This window comes from Hemitrygon akajei, chromosome 32 (assembly GCF_048418815.1).
Source record: "Hemitrygon akajei chromosome 32, sHemAka1.3, whole genome shotgun sequence".
NCBI lineage: Eukaryota > Metazoa > Chordata > Chondrichthyes > Myliobatiformes > Dasyatidae > Hemitrygon > Hemitrygon akajei.
The window spans coordinates 15,181,951-15,195,560 of NC_133155.1; the positions used below are offsets into that span (position 1 = coordinate 15,181,951).

At 41.2% G+C, this 13,610-nt stretch overlaps 1 protein-coding gene across 4 annotated transcripts in view; it reads right to left on the bottom strand.

The window, feature by feature from the left end:
- macf1a (microtubule actin crosslinking factor 1a) overlaps positions 1 to 13,610 on the bottom strand; it is a 564,022-nt gene that overhangs the window by 94,350 nt on the left and 456,062 nt on the right. For all 4 annotated transcript variants that reach the window (XM_073034465.1, XM_073034464.1, XM_073034466.1 and 1 more), the window contains 2 exons: positions 6,993 to 7,154; positions 3,817 to 3,987 (listed from right to left, as the gene is read on the bottom strand). In XM_073034465.1, coding sequence (XP_072890566.1) covers positions 3,817 to 3,987; positions 6,993 to 7,154 — 333 coding nt within the window. The remainder of the gene's footprint in view (positions 1 to 3,816; positions 3,988 to 6,992; positions 7,155 to 13,610) is intronic.

Sequence of the window (13,610 nt, forward strand, 5' to 3'; positions counted from 1 at the left end):
GTTTAGTGAAAGCTTTTCAATTCCACAGTATTTATAACAAGCATGAATAAATCTACTCTCCTTTCTCTTGACCTACAGCACAGCTACAGACAAACCAAAAGAACTGTCACCCAAAAATGGTTCACGATGAAGATCCCACTGTACTGATTAGTTTTTCCACCATCTATTGCAAAAATTAACACTTGAGCCTACCACTGCAGACAGGTTGCAGGGCATCACCTGTGGCCAACCTTTACAAACATTCAACTGTGTGTGTGTGTGTGTGTGTGTGTGTGTGTGTGTGTGTGTGTGTGTGTGTGTGTGTGTGTGTGTGTGTGTGTGTGTGTGTGTGTGTGTGTGTGCGTGCGTGCGTGTGCGCGTGTGTGTGTGCGTGCGCGCGTGTGTGTGTGCGTGTGTGTGTGTGTGTGTCTCTCTCTCTCTCTCTCTCTCAGGTTATATCTATGATCTGCTGAGTTCCTCCAGTATTTTGTGTGCGTTGCTTTGCATTTCCAGCATCTGCAGAATTGCTTCTGTTTATGATATTCTAACTACAAACAGGCAAACTGCACTTCCCAAAGTGTTCCAGTACCACCAGAAAATTCCATGTCACATCCCCTATAGAGCCACATTCCTTAAATCCAAAGACATTCATAAACACAACTCTGATCATCTCCACCGCAGAGAAATCATTCTTTTAATACAGTAAAACCAGAAATGTTTATTGGTGGCCTGGAACTAAGTCTCTCCCACTTGAAATCTGTGCTTGTTTATTTTGTTATTGAATCCTCTCATCCACAAATTAACCACACTATAGAACAGACAGCAAAAAGGAAAGTTGATCTTAAAACAACATACAACACAAGTGAAACTCCAGTATTCCAGCACTGCTTTACAAATGATTCTTTATAAACGTATCTAAATCACATTTATCCCACTGCTAAGCCACCTTCAACAATGTTAAACATCCCAACATCTCTCATATCCTTATGGTTTAAGTGTTTTTTAAAATGTGGGCCCAGAAGTTAATTGAAAATTGATTCAATCTGGTATAAATTGCCTTTATCTATTGTCTGAAGGATGTCTTTAATGGATGGTCCCGCGAAAATATCTGCTTAAAATGCAGTATTTCCTTAAGAGGCCTGCAAGCTAGTCCTGAGGCAAACACATAAAGTCAAGTTTATCGTCATGTAGACCGTCAAATGAGTCAAGGTTTTTCCGAACCAGGGTGTAAAACACTGTAGTATATGTAACACATAATGATTTATGAAAGTGAGGATGAAATCTACATATGGGTTACACATAAATAAACAGAGTGCATTAATTAAATATTGTAACGTACGGAACAGATTAATTAGTGAATGTGATGCAACAGGGAGTTCAGAAGCCTAATGGCCTGAGGGAAGAAATTGTCTCCCATCCAGACTGTTCTTGTCTTTATGCATTGGAGACTCCTGCCTGATGGTAGAGAGACAAATAGGATATTGGATGGATGGGTGGGATCCTCAATAATACTAAAGGGCCCAGCGTATGCAGCACTCCTGATAAGTGTCCCTGATGGATGGTAGAGAGCCCCCTGAAATTCTAACCCTGTACCAATTAACCCCCTTCCACCTTTTCCCAAATCTACAACCTACTTATGAGATCTCTTCCTTCCCAACTGAATCCCACTGACTATCCTACAGAACCAAACAGAACGCCCAAACTTTCACCTTGGTTGCACCTGAATTTTGATGTGGGGGGCAATGACTATTATGATCCTTTTTCCATTGCATCTATTCTGGTATAATCTGCCTTTTTAGGATGCAATAGGATTTCTTTAGAGTGGTTATATTCCCAGGATTGAGTGCGGTTTGAAAAGACATTTGATTAAATACTGGAAGCATCAGATTTGAACACTATGCAACTCAGATTCAATGAAAAATTGTTTGTAAAGGACACTGGTAGAAAACTCTAATGTACTTAATGATTTTAATTATTTGTTATCTGTTTCTGATGATCCAGTCCTTTGAGCCACACTGCCTTATTTAACCCTAGCCTAATCACGGGGCAATTTACAATAACCAATTAATCTATCTACTGGTACATCCCTGGACTGTGGGAGGAATTCAGAGCCTTCAGAGGAAACCCACACACTCACGGGGAGAACGTATAAACTTCTTACAGGCAGTGATGGGAATTGAACCCTGGTTGCCTGTATTGTAAACCTCTGTGCTAACCACTATACTACCATGACCCCACTACTTTTCTTTCCTAGTGAATGATATTTTTCTGTGCCATCCTTATCACAAACTCTAATTCACCCCCCCCCCCCCAATGACATTAGTTCCATTGCCTGAATGCTCCAACCACTGATCTGCTACTCAACACCAGTCTCTACCATCTGCACACGAGAGCCGGTGGATGCTGGAAATCCTGAGTAACACACATAATGTGCTGGAGGAACATAGCACATGAGGTAGTATCTATGGAAAGGAGTAAACAATGAACATTTCATAAACATGAGAAATTCTGCAGATGCCGGAAATCCAAAGCAACACACACAAAATGCTGGAGAAACTCAGCAGGTCAGGCAGCATCTATGGAAATAATTAAGCAGTCGATGCTTTGGGCTGAGACCCTTCATCAGGACTGGAAAGGAAGGGGGAAAGACACTAGAATAAATTGGTGGGGGGAGGGAAGGCTGAAACCCCTCAATGTATGGGAAAAGAAGGGGGAAGAAGCCAGAATAAGAAGGTGGAGGGAGGGGAACTAGTACAAGGTATAAGGAGATAGCTTCACCTAGGTTGGTAGGTGGGGGAGGGGGTGAAGAAAAAAGCTGGGAGATGATAGGTGGAAGAAGTATCTGAGGAGAGAACAGTGGACTATGGAAGAAAGGGGAGCACTAGAGGGAGGTGATGGGTAGGCAAGGAGGAGTGAGAGGGGAAAGGAAACAGAATGAAGTAAGGAAAAAGAGAAACGGGGGAGGGGGAAGAAATTACCAAAAGATAGAGGTAGTTTCTTTATCATCTGCTGCTGCACCACCTTTCCAACATTCTGCTTCAAGTCTCAACCCCCAATCCAGCCTTGGCAATTGATATTTGCCCGAAGTCTGCCTACTATATCTCAGATGCCAACTTTAATCTCAAAGTTCCTTACCAATCTCTCAGAATGATGTACTTGGTCTAACTTCCTTGCTGATCATGACTCATATCGAACGATGCAAATTAACACCACTTCTTGCTCTACAACAGACCCCAAACGGATTTAATCCTCAGTAACACTCTCCCCCTCTGGACCCATGCTTAATTTATTTCCTTAAAGCGATGTGCAATGGTCATGCATACTGCTGAATTTTGCAGTGACACGGCCGTGAAGAGAGCATTTGCTGGCCTGCTGCCCTTGAGCTGAGGGAAGAGAAAAACTGAACATCTGTTTCCTTATGCTCAGGCTTCACATGAGCAACCTGAGGTATACTTCAATGGGATTAAGTCATCACATAGTGTATCTATAGAAAAGAAAAAAATCTTTTCCAAATACTTTCATCAGGCCAGGAATCCTTTAGGAAAAGACAGAAAACTGGCATTGAAACATGTATTATTTTTCCAAATCAGGATAGCGGCAGAAATCTTTGATTTGGCAAAGATCCAGTGGGAACCATTTGTTCATCTCTGCAAATGGAAAAATAGTCTCTTTGTAGATCATATGCTAGAGATGAGAAGTAAAAACAATATGGTACTTTACAAGTTTGCCTCATGTAAAGTTTTACCCTTTTAGTGTCTGGATATTGAAATATGATTAGCGAAGTGCAACCACAGTAAATATTGCACTTATGAGCACCACTCAGTTATCAGAAAATACCTTCTGCTCCTGAATTTGTGCCTTCACCACTTTATATTCTGCTGAAGGAGGCTTCTGATTGGCAATGAGCTCTTCTGTGTCAGTGAGCCAACTCAACAAAGGCTCCAAGGCATCCTGGAACTTTCCGCGATGTAACAGTGCCTCTTGCAACTGTGATATACGTTCTGCCACCTGGAGGGAGAAACACAAACAGTATTAGCAATTCCAATTTCGGATTCCCCTGCTGAAGCAGAAGCATTACAAGGCAGGTATTCAGGGTAAACTGACTGGAGGAAAGCAAGAAAAAGAGGTGAAATGGCTAAGAGTTGGGCTCTAGGGATGAGATAAGGTGGCAGAAATGGTTTGCAGTTGTCTCCTTCTGGGCAGTGTCTTTACAAGACGAGTGACTCCAGCCATTATCAATACTCTTCAGAGACTGTCTGCCTGGCGTCAGTGGTCACATAACCAGGACTTGTGATGTGCACCAGCTGCTTGTGAGACCATCCACCACCTGCTCCCATGGCTTCACACGGTCCTGATTGGGGGGAAGTGGGGGGGGAGAGCAGGTGCTACACCTTTCCCAAGGGTGACCTGCAGGCTAGCGGAGGGAAGGAGTGCCCTACACCTCCTTGGTAGAGATGTATTTCCACCCCACCACCCCAAGCAAAGGGTAGAGGGTAACTAAAAATAAACAATCATGGTGAACATGATTCTCCACCGACCAGACCACGGTGGGGGAGGTGGGGGGAAACAACGAAGAGTATGGTTGTCAATGATCTAAAACAGTAACTGAAACAAGGCCAATGTTCAGGTATAGTTTTCACGTATTATTATCCTGTACTTCATCTGACGCACGGTTCATCTTCCTTGTCAAAATTGTAAATGTTACTTTTTAACCAGGGAAGCGAACCATCTAATTATTTTTATTAACGCACAATTTCCAGAAAATTGCTATTTGCGCAACAATTATTAGTTGCACTCACGTGCTCGTCCAATTTGTATCAGCTCACAAAGAGTGGCGTTTGCTTACTCAATTGCACGGGAACACAGAGGGTACTGGGATCTTCCACCTTCTGTTTCGGGCACTTGCAGTTTCAGTGGAGATATCTCGAGAGTTCTCAGGAGAGGAAAAGCCACGATTGCTGCCTACTATAACTGAACATCATACAGACCGACCGGATTGAAGCTGGTCCCTCTCTGTTCTATAAGTGTTACTTGGACTCAACAGATGATTTGCTGGTATCTACATGTGGAAAATGGCTTCATGGTTCAACTCAAAAGCAGCTGTGATTGCACTTCCAAATAATTTATTCTACTCTAAATATCTCAAACGGTCATGAAATACGGTCATGGACTAGACTTTCCCAAGTGGGATCTGTTACCTGTGCCTGTCGCTTGCATGCATCTACGTACTATAAATTTCAATACCAAAACTGCTGTCTGCAACAGACCCAGAGAGAAGCGGCAAAGCCTTGACTGAACGAAGGGCCTTGAGCGATGTAACTGGAAAATGCTAGCGGGCCAGAATAAATCCTGTCCATAAAAATGTCTGGATCTCATAAACAGATGACAGAACCTGCCCCGAGCTCTGCCATCTATCAAACCTGCCAACATTTACCAAGGTTTCTGAATGCTCAACTTACAAGAGCAATATGAAAACTTAAAATGAGCAGCTTACTACAACTGACACGTGAAGGAAGGGGCTTGAAGATTCTGTATCAGGTGGGTATAACCTGACATTGGATCCAAAAGCAGGTTGCCCAGAAGTGTGGGGGAGTGTGACCAGGCTCCTGCTCCTCTGCTGGAATTCATACACAAAGCAACGGCAGCTGGATGGCCTGAAATGGCTGGGATTTTCATGGATAAATGCTGAAATAGAGAATTGCTAGCAAAATCTGGTCCAATAACAACATATAAGCAATATAATATTTGTAAGTACTTAAACAGTGTGTAGGCCTCCGTTAGTCTCGATAGACCATGGATTTGCACCTTGGAAAGTTTCCAGGGCGCAAGCCTGGGCAAAGTTTTTTTTTTATGGAAGACCGGCAGTTGCCCAAGCTGCAAGTCTCCCCTCTCCAAGCCACCAATGTTGTCCAAGGGAAGGGCATTAGTACTTCAATATTTATTGATATGGTCCAAATGCAGGCAAAAGGTTGGCATGAATGTGGTGGGTGTTAAGGCTTGCTTCCATTGTTAGGGCCTATTCTAGAGTTAGAGTATATAGCAAATATTAATTTCGCTAGCAAGCTATCTTCAGACCTGAGCATGGATTGTAGATTGAACTTAAAATGCAGCCCCGAACAATAGTATCCCTGGAGCTACAGACTGGAGTTGATTGCAAACCAGGCAATGCTGATTGATGTTCATTTTGGGTGTCTGGAGTGAGGGTGTGAAGATGGAGGTGTGTGAAAACTATACATAATTCAAAGGAGGCATTGTAGATACTTTGTAACTATAGAATTATCCTGCTGTTATCTTTCATCTCTCGTTATGTAATATTGGGTCGAGCAGGCCTCTGCTTACAAGAGTGTCTCAACATGATGCCTATTGCTCATTTTTTGCTGAATAAAACACTTCTATATCTACTAACTTCGGTGTCTCTCCGATGACTTTATTCACGTTACAACACAACACGGTGGCTCTATGATTCTGTGACACTGGTGTCAAGGTGTGATGGATGCCGGGAAAGCACTGACAGGGCGGCAGTGGAGACAAGTATGATAGAGCTGTTCAAGAGGCTCCTAGGTAGGCGTATGAATGTGCAGAAACTGCAGCGTTGTGGTTAGCACACTGCTTTGCAGAGCACGTGACATGGGTTCAATTCCCGCCGCTACCTATAAGTTTGTACGTTCGAAGGCTTTATCTCAATAAATAAAATGGAGGGATATCAACATTGTGTAGCCAGACACTTCAGCTTATTTTGCACTTGATTATAAATATATTTAATTTGGCAAAACATTACCCATTCCTATGCCATACCTTCCTACGTTCTAAGTTAACTTGCTCAGAGAAACTCACCAAATATTAAAGGAATGAATCGAAGTTCCTTTGTACTAATCATTGTGTGCACAGTCACACTATACAGAGGTTATTAAAGGTATTTTCAATTATTTTTCCTTTAGAATGATTTATACCAACCTCACTCCCCCTCCCCCCCACAAAATCTTTTCCAGAAATGAAAAGGAAAAAAAACTGACCTTTTTGTTGAGTGTGTTCCACCTGGTATTAGTTTCATCCAGATCGTGTTCAAGTCCTTGTGTATTGGTATTCTTTGCTGCACTCTGAATAAGGCCCTGGCCTACCCCATTGGCCTGCTGGAGTTTGTATTGTATAGGATCCACCTGAACCTTTTGGAATGTCTGTAATGAGAGAAAGGAAAACAATACTGCTCACAAAAGGACACAAAGAAATATTATCCAATAAAATTTACTCAAGAGATAGAGGATTTATGGTGTGAAGGACATTAAGGACAATATAAAATCAGAATAACTTAGACACAAAGATCTCTTGGAAAACAGGACAGATTGAAATCAAGCTCAAATATGCAAAATGGAAGAGGAGCTCAAATTTTTGCTTGAAAGGTTTATGCAATTACAAATGTTATCCAAGACAAACAGCAAACCAAAGATGGCAAGGAAGTTAATATGTGCTGCTACCCCTCCAGAGATCTGAAAACACTGGAACCCAGATCACATTTCAACCTAGATATGTAAAAAATTCATCACTCAACATTATCAGATGGAGATAATTTTAAAAGCGCTAAGAAACGTGAATAACATATATCTGACCAAATGTACATAAAGATCTAGAGAATCTTTAATCACTAGTTTAATCATTCCAGATTTTGAGTAATCACTGCATACTGTCCCTCAAGTTATAATGTTATTGTCTACTTATCACAGGCCTGGAAGAAAGTGTATAAAAGGTGAGAGGTCTGTTGATAGTTTCCATTAATATCTTTTTAGTGGGCCTCCTATATAGCAATTTTTACTGATGTTACATTAAAACTTTGAAGGTTTTGCATTTTAGTCATTCAAAATTGTCATTCGAAGTAATTTTGTTTTTCATTTCAGATTTTATTTACACTAACTTCAGCCCTTCTAGAAGAATCCTTGCTTGTCTGCAAAAGTGAAAACACATTTTATCTTTCCACTTGGTCTGTCCCATCAAGATACAAACCAAAATCTTGTTTTGACTCAATTCTCTTGGTGGAATTTATCTTTGAAGAGCATTACATAGGGTGCAAAAAAGTTCTAAAAATGACTAAAGAATTCACCTACATTTTTCTGTGAGGAAGAACAAAAGGTTGCATACAAACATTCAACTCTTACAATGGTTTTTACGAATATAATGTCTTTTGAGAAGCTATGCATAAATCTAGTTAGAAGAAGTATCTTCTAAATAGTCACTTGGTTAATTCTTCCAGGTTTGGAATAATCATTTCATACAATGGTCATACTGTGGAAAACCATACAAAAATGATTACCCCAACTTCTCAAATATAGTTCAGAGGCTGTGCATAATTTTTAAAAATTGCAAGATCACAATCTTTAGATACTAATTTATGAGCCTAAAGTTTAAATCCAACATGGGTGAGCCTAGTGATTTAACTGGCATTGATAAGAAAGGGGAAGTGGAATATCAGAGTAGGCTAGTGAGAGACAATAAAAAAAACTGCAGGAGCTGCCATAGATGTGTAAAAAGGTAAAGATCAGCAGAAGTGCGGCCTTTTCTGACTGGAAGGGGGAGAATTATATTAGTGAACAAGGAAATGACAAAGAAAGTAAATATTTTGATTCTGTCATTGTGGAAGGCACAGAAAACCACTTGGAAGTTGTGGAGGAATACTGGTCAAGAGTGAATGAGGAGCTGAAAGTAATCAGCATAAATAAAAAGGAAAAATAAACAAGTGTTGAAGAAGTTAATACTTATTTATTGAGATATAGTCCCTTGTGCCATGCCAGCCGGCAACCCGATTTGATCCTAGGCTAATCATGGGACAATTTACAATGAGCAATTAACCTACCAACCACTATGTCTTTTAGACTGCAGGAGGAAACCAAAGCACACAGAGGCGGGGGGGGGGGGGGGGGGAGGAGAGCATACAAACTCCTCACAGACAGTGGTGGGAATTGAACCCAGGTTGCTGGTACTGTAGAACGTTGTGCTAACCACTACGCTACCATGATGTTCCAATGATGTTCCTTCAGCCTATTAGGACTGTAAGGACTTAAATCCCCATGACATAATGGCATGCATCCCAGCGCTTTGAAGGCAGCTGTTTTGGTGATGGCAGAACTATTGATTATCATCTTGCAAAATTACTTTCATTGGATTCTGGGAAAGTTCCTACAGATTGGAAGGGAGCATCAATTTGAGAGAGAAAACAAGGACCTCTTGACAACAGCAGTGGGAGATAAGTTGGAATTTGTTCTCAGGTAAGTGGAAAACAAATACATGATTTGGGAGAATCAATATGGATTTACAGAAGGAAAAATATTTGAGAAATCTATTGCATGTATATGGGGTTGCAACTGCAGCAATAGACAGTGGTATATTTGGACTCTCAAAGCTTTTCATAAGCATGACAAATTCTGCAATGCTGGAAATCCAAAGCCAAACACACACAAAATGCTAGAGGAACTCAGCGGGTCAGGCAGCATCTACAGAAATTAATAGATAGTCGATGTTTTAGGCTGTGACCCGTCTTCAAGATCAGGAAGGAAGGGGGAAGATGCCAGAATAAAAAGGTGGGTGGGAGGTGAGGAAGGAGGATAGCTAGAAGGTGGTAAGGGAAATCAGGTAGGTGGGAAAGGTCATGGGCTGGAGAGGAAGGAATCAGATAGGAGAGGACGGTGGACCGCAGGAAAAAGGGAAGAAGAGGGGACCCTTGGGGTGGCGATAGGCAGCTGAGAGGAGGTAAAAGGTCACAGTGGGGAATAGAAGAAGCGGTGGTGGGGAATTTGTTTACCAGAACCTTCGGTAAGAGACCAAACAAGATATCATTAAATTAGAACACTTGATACTGTGGGCAGCATTTTATAGTGGAATAAACATTATTACCTGACAAGAAACAGGGAATGAATGGTTCATTTTTAAGCATGATAAATGGGGCACCAAGAGGATTGGTACCAAGGCACCAGCTGTTCACTATCTAAAACCATGATTTGGATGAGGGGATCAAGTGTAATGTACCCATGCTCCCTGATAATACTAACAAAGCATCTGAATAGGGAGTGAGGAGAATGCAGAGAGGCCCTAGGGGAATACAATCAGGCTAAATGAAAGGGTAATGGCTGTGGAAAATGTGAATCAATCAGTTTGTGAGAGAGAGTGAAAAAATAAAAGGCAGTTTTTTTTTTAAATGGCAAGAGATCATAGATTACTGGTATCGAGAGACGTCTAGGAATCCTTGCACCTCATCACTGAAAGTTAATACACAGGTTCAGCAAGCAATCAGTAATGCATATGGCATGTTGGTCTTTAACAAAACTGGATTTTAGTGCAAGCTGAACTCTCTTTCTCTAATTATACAGAGTTCCTGGTGACTGCAAATATTCACTCCAGGCTTCGTCTCTACTCAAGGAAGGATAGACTGCGACAGAAGCATAACAAAAGTTTAATGGGTAGAATTCTGAAATGGCAGGTTTAGTGTATGAGAATGGATTAAGCAGACTAGAATTGTACTCTCAAAGGGCTGCAAGTGAAAGAGGTGATCTCATTGAAACATGCAAAAATGGGCTCGACATTGCCAATACAAAATTGTGCCTTCCCCTAGCTGAGGGCTCTAACTGTCACTGGAGGTCACAGCCTACAACACAAGGGGTTTGCCATTCAGGATGGAGGCGAGGATATTTTTTTTTAAATCAAGAAGACAGTAAATCTTGGGAATTCACCACCATGGTACGCTGTAAAGGTGCTTTTACTGATTTGGGCAGCAAAAGATTATTAAGTATTATGGGAACCAAGGGGTGAATTCAGGAAAGTGGAACTGAGGACAAAGGTCAGGATGAAGATCAGCGAAGATCTCACTGATTGGCAGATCAGCCACAAATGATCAAATAACTAAATTCTTATGTCAACAGGATTGGAAATTGCTTCCCCCCCCCTCCCCAATGTTCATTGTATGTATTTATTATAACTGATAGATTTTTTAATGACTTGCATTGTACTGTTGCCACAAATGAACAAATTTCACGGCATTGTTCAGTGGTAATAAATCTGGTTCTGATCTGGCACCACAGGTTGATATGCAAAGCAAATGAAAGCATCAAAAAAATGTTTTATCTTAATTAAAACAAAATCTTTAAATATATATATATATATATATAAAAATCTGGAAAGACCAATTTGTTAGAAATTGACCATAAGATATAGGTGCAGAATTAGGCCATTTGGCCCATCAATTCTGCTCCGCCATTTCATCATGGCTGAGCCAATTTTCCTCTCAGCCCCAATCTCCTGCCTTCCCCTCGAATCCCTTCATACCTGGCCAGTCAAGAACCTATCAACCTTTGCCTTAAAACATACATAAAGACTTAGCCTCCACAACTGCCCGTGGCAAAGAAATCCATCAATTCACCACTCTCTAGCTAAGGAAATTCCTCCTCATCTCCGTTCTAAAAGGATGCCTCTATTCTGAGGCTGCGTCTGCTGGTGTTAGACTCTCCCACCATAGGAAGCATCCTCTCTACACCCTCTCCATCAAGGCCTTTCAACGTTTGATATGTTTCAATAAGGTTATCCCTCATTCTTCTGAACTCCAGAGAATACAGGCCCAGAGCCATCAAACACTCTTCTTAAGCCAAGCCATTCAATCCTGGAATCATTTCTGAGAACCTCCTTTGAACCCTTTCCAGTTTCAGCACATCCTTTTTCAGATAGGGGGCCCAAAACTGCTCATGATACTCCAAGTGAGGCCTCACCAGTGCTTTGTGAAGTCTCAAAATTCAGTCAACTTTCAATCCAAGCTGTGTATCACATAAAAACAATGCCCATGGATTACATACAGTCTTGTGCAAAGTCTTAGGCACATGTAAAAAAATAAGTTCTATAAAGTAAAGAGGCTTTTAAAAATAATGAAAAGTTTCTAAATATCAAAGAAATTACTATAAAGAGCAAGAAACAGTAAGAAAATAAATGATGTCAATATTTGGTGTGCCTTTAAAACTGCATCAATTCTCTTATGTACACTGTCATACAGTTTTATAAGAAAATCAGCTGGTAGATGGTTGCGAGCATCTTGCAGAACTTGCCACAGTTCTTCTGCAGCATTTGGCTGTCTCGCTTGCTTCAGTCTCTCCAGGTAATCTCAGACAGCCTCGATGATGTTAGGAACAGGGCCCTGTGGAGGCCATACCATTGGAAAGTGTCAAAAATCTATGGTGCCTAAGGCTTTTTCACAGTACTGTACTTCCATGTCTCAACATTCCAGAGATTTCCCAAAACAAGGAAAAGACTGTATAGTACATGCAGATTATTAATAAAATACTGCATTTTTGATTTGTGTTGGTCCAAGACACAGAACAGACACCTTCACAAGAACATTTGGAAAATACGTTTTGACAACATATGCCACAGGTTATTGATCCCTTAACACCATACTTGTGCAAATAGTAGAGATGCTTTCAAGACCTCTGTTTTTAAGAGATCGAAGAATGACCTTATAAATGATCAACACCAGAAAACATTCTAATTGCTTTCACAGTTGTAAACACAGTATGGGTTCAAAATAGAGAAGGAATGTGAAAGCACAAGACCTTGACAGAGAGCTATGTATAACGTAATATGGATAGTTCTAATGTGCATAAAGGACCAAGTTTCGGCCACTGAATCAGACTACAAATACAGGGTCTTTGGTGCACTGTGTGCATACTGCCCATTTTTCAAAATCCTAAACTTCTTTATCATTTACTCATTTAATTACTTTTTAAGTGTCAGAATAACCGAGCTGGGGGGGTGGGCGAAGAGGGCCGAGGGCAAGGGAGTTATGAGTGACAACTGAGGTAGATGAGAATACTTTTTAAATACTGATGACATAATTCTGGGTTGTGTAGGTGGTGTTCACAATTGACCAAATAATCAACTTAACGAGCCACACAAAATTCCCACCTTCACAGAAGCCAAGCTCCAGTTCACTCAAGTGTAACGTCTGCAAACGTTGTGGAAAATTGCCGAGGGAAGCTCAGTTCATAAACATCAGGCCAGATCCATTCTGGTTCATTACTGCAATCTGTTAACTCTCAATCAGTGTGAAGGACAACGTTATTGTCAACACTACCTAGCTGTATTCCCTCACCAAAATGATGACAGTGCCTCTCTTGGGTTTTATTATCACTTGACTCTAGATCTCCTCTCAGCTTCAAACCACGCATGGACCAAAGAGTTTAATTCCAGAGGTTAGACCAGAGAGACTGCCCCTGACGTCAGGCAGTCTCTAACCTGAGTACGACAGCAAAGAGCCCTGGTAAGACTGGTAACTAACTAAAAAAAACAGTCCATTAACTGAAGTCATCCTTACTAAAATGAAAATGACTGTGGTAGTTGGAATTCAATCAACCAAGTTCAATCATCATGCAGGCCATCATCGGGGGAGAACACCACAGGATAGATTTCAATAAGGTTGAAAGAGCATGAGAAAATTTACAAGGAACAGAGAAGGTGGCGAGGATGGCTTTTGGCATGCTTGCTTTTAGGGGCTGGGGTGCAGAATATAAAAGTGGAGGGGTTATTGTGCAGGTTTACAAAACACTGCTTAGAGCTCACTTGGGAGTACTGCGGGCAGTTCTGGTCACTGTGCTACAAGATCAATGGGG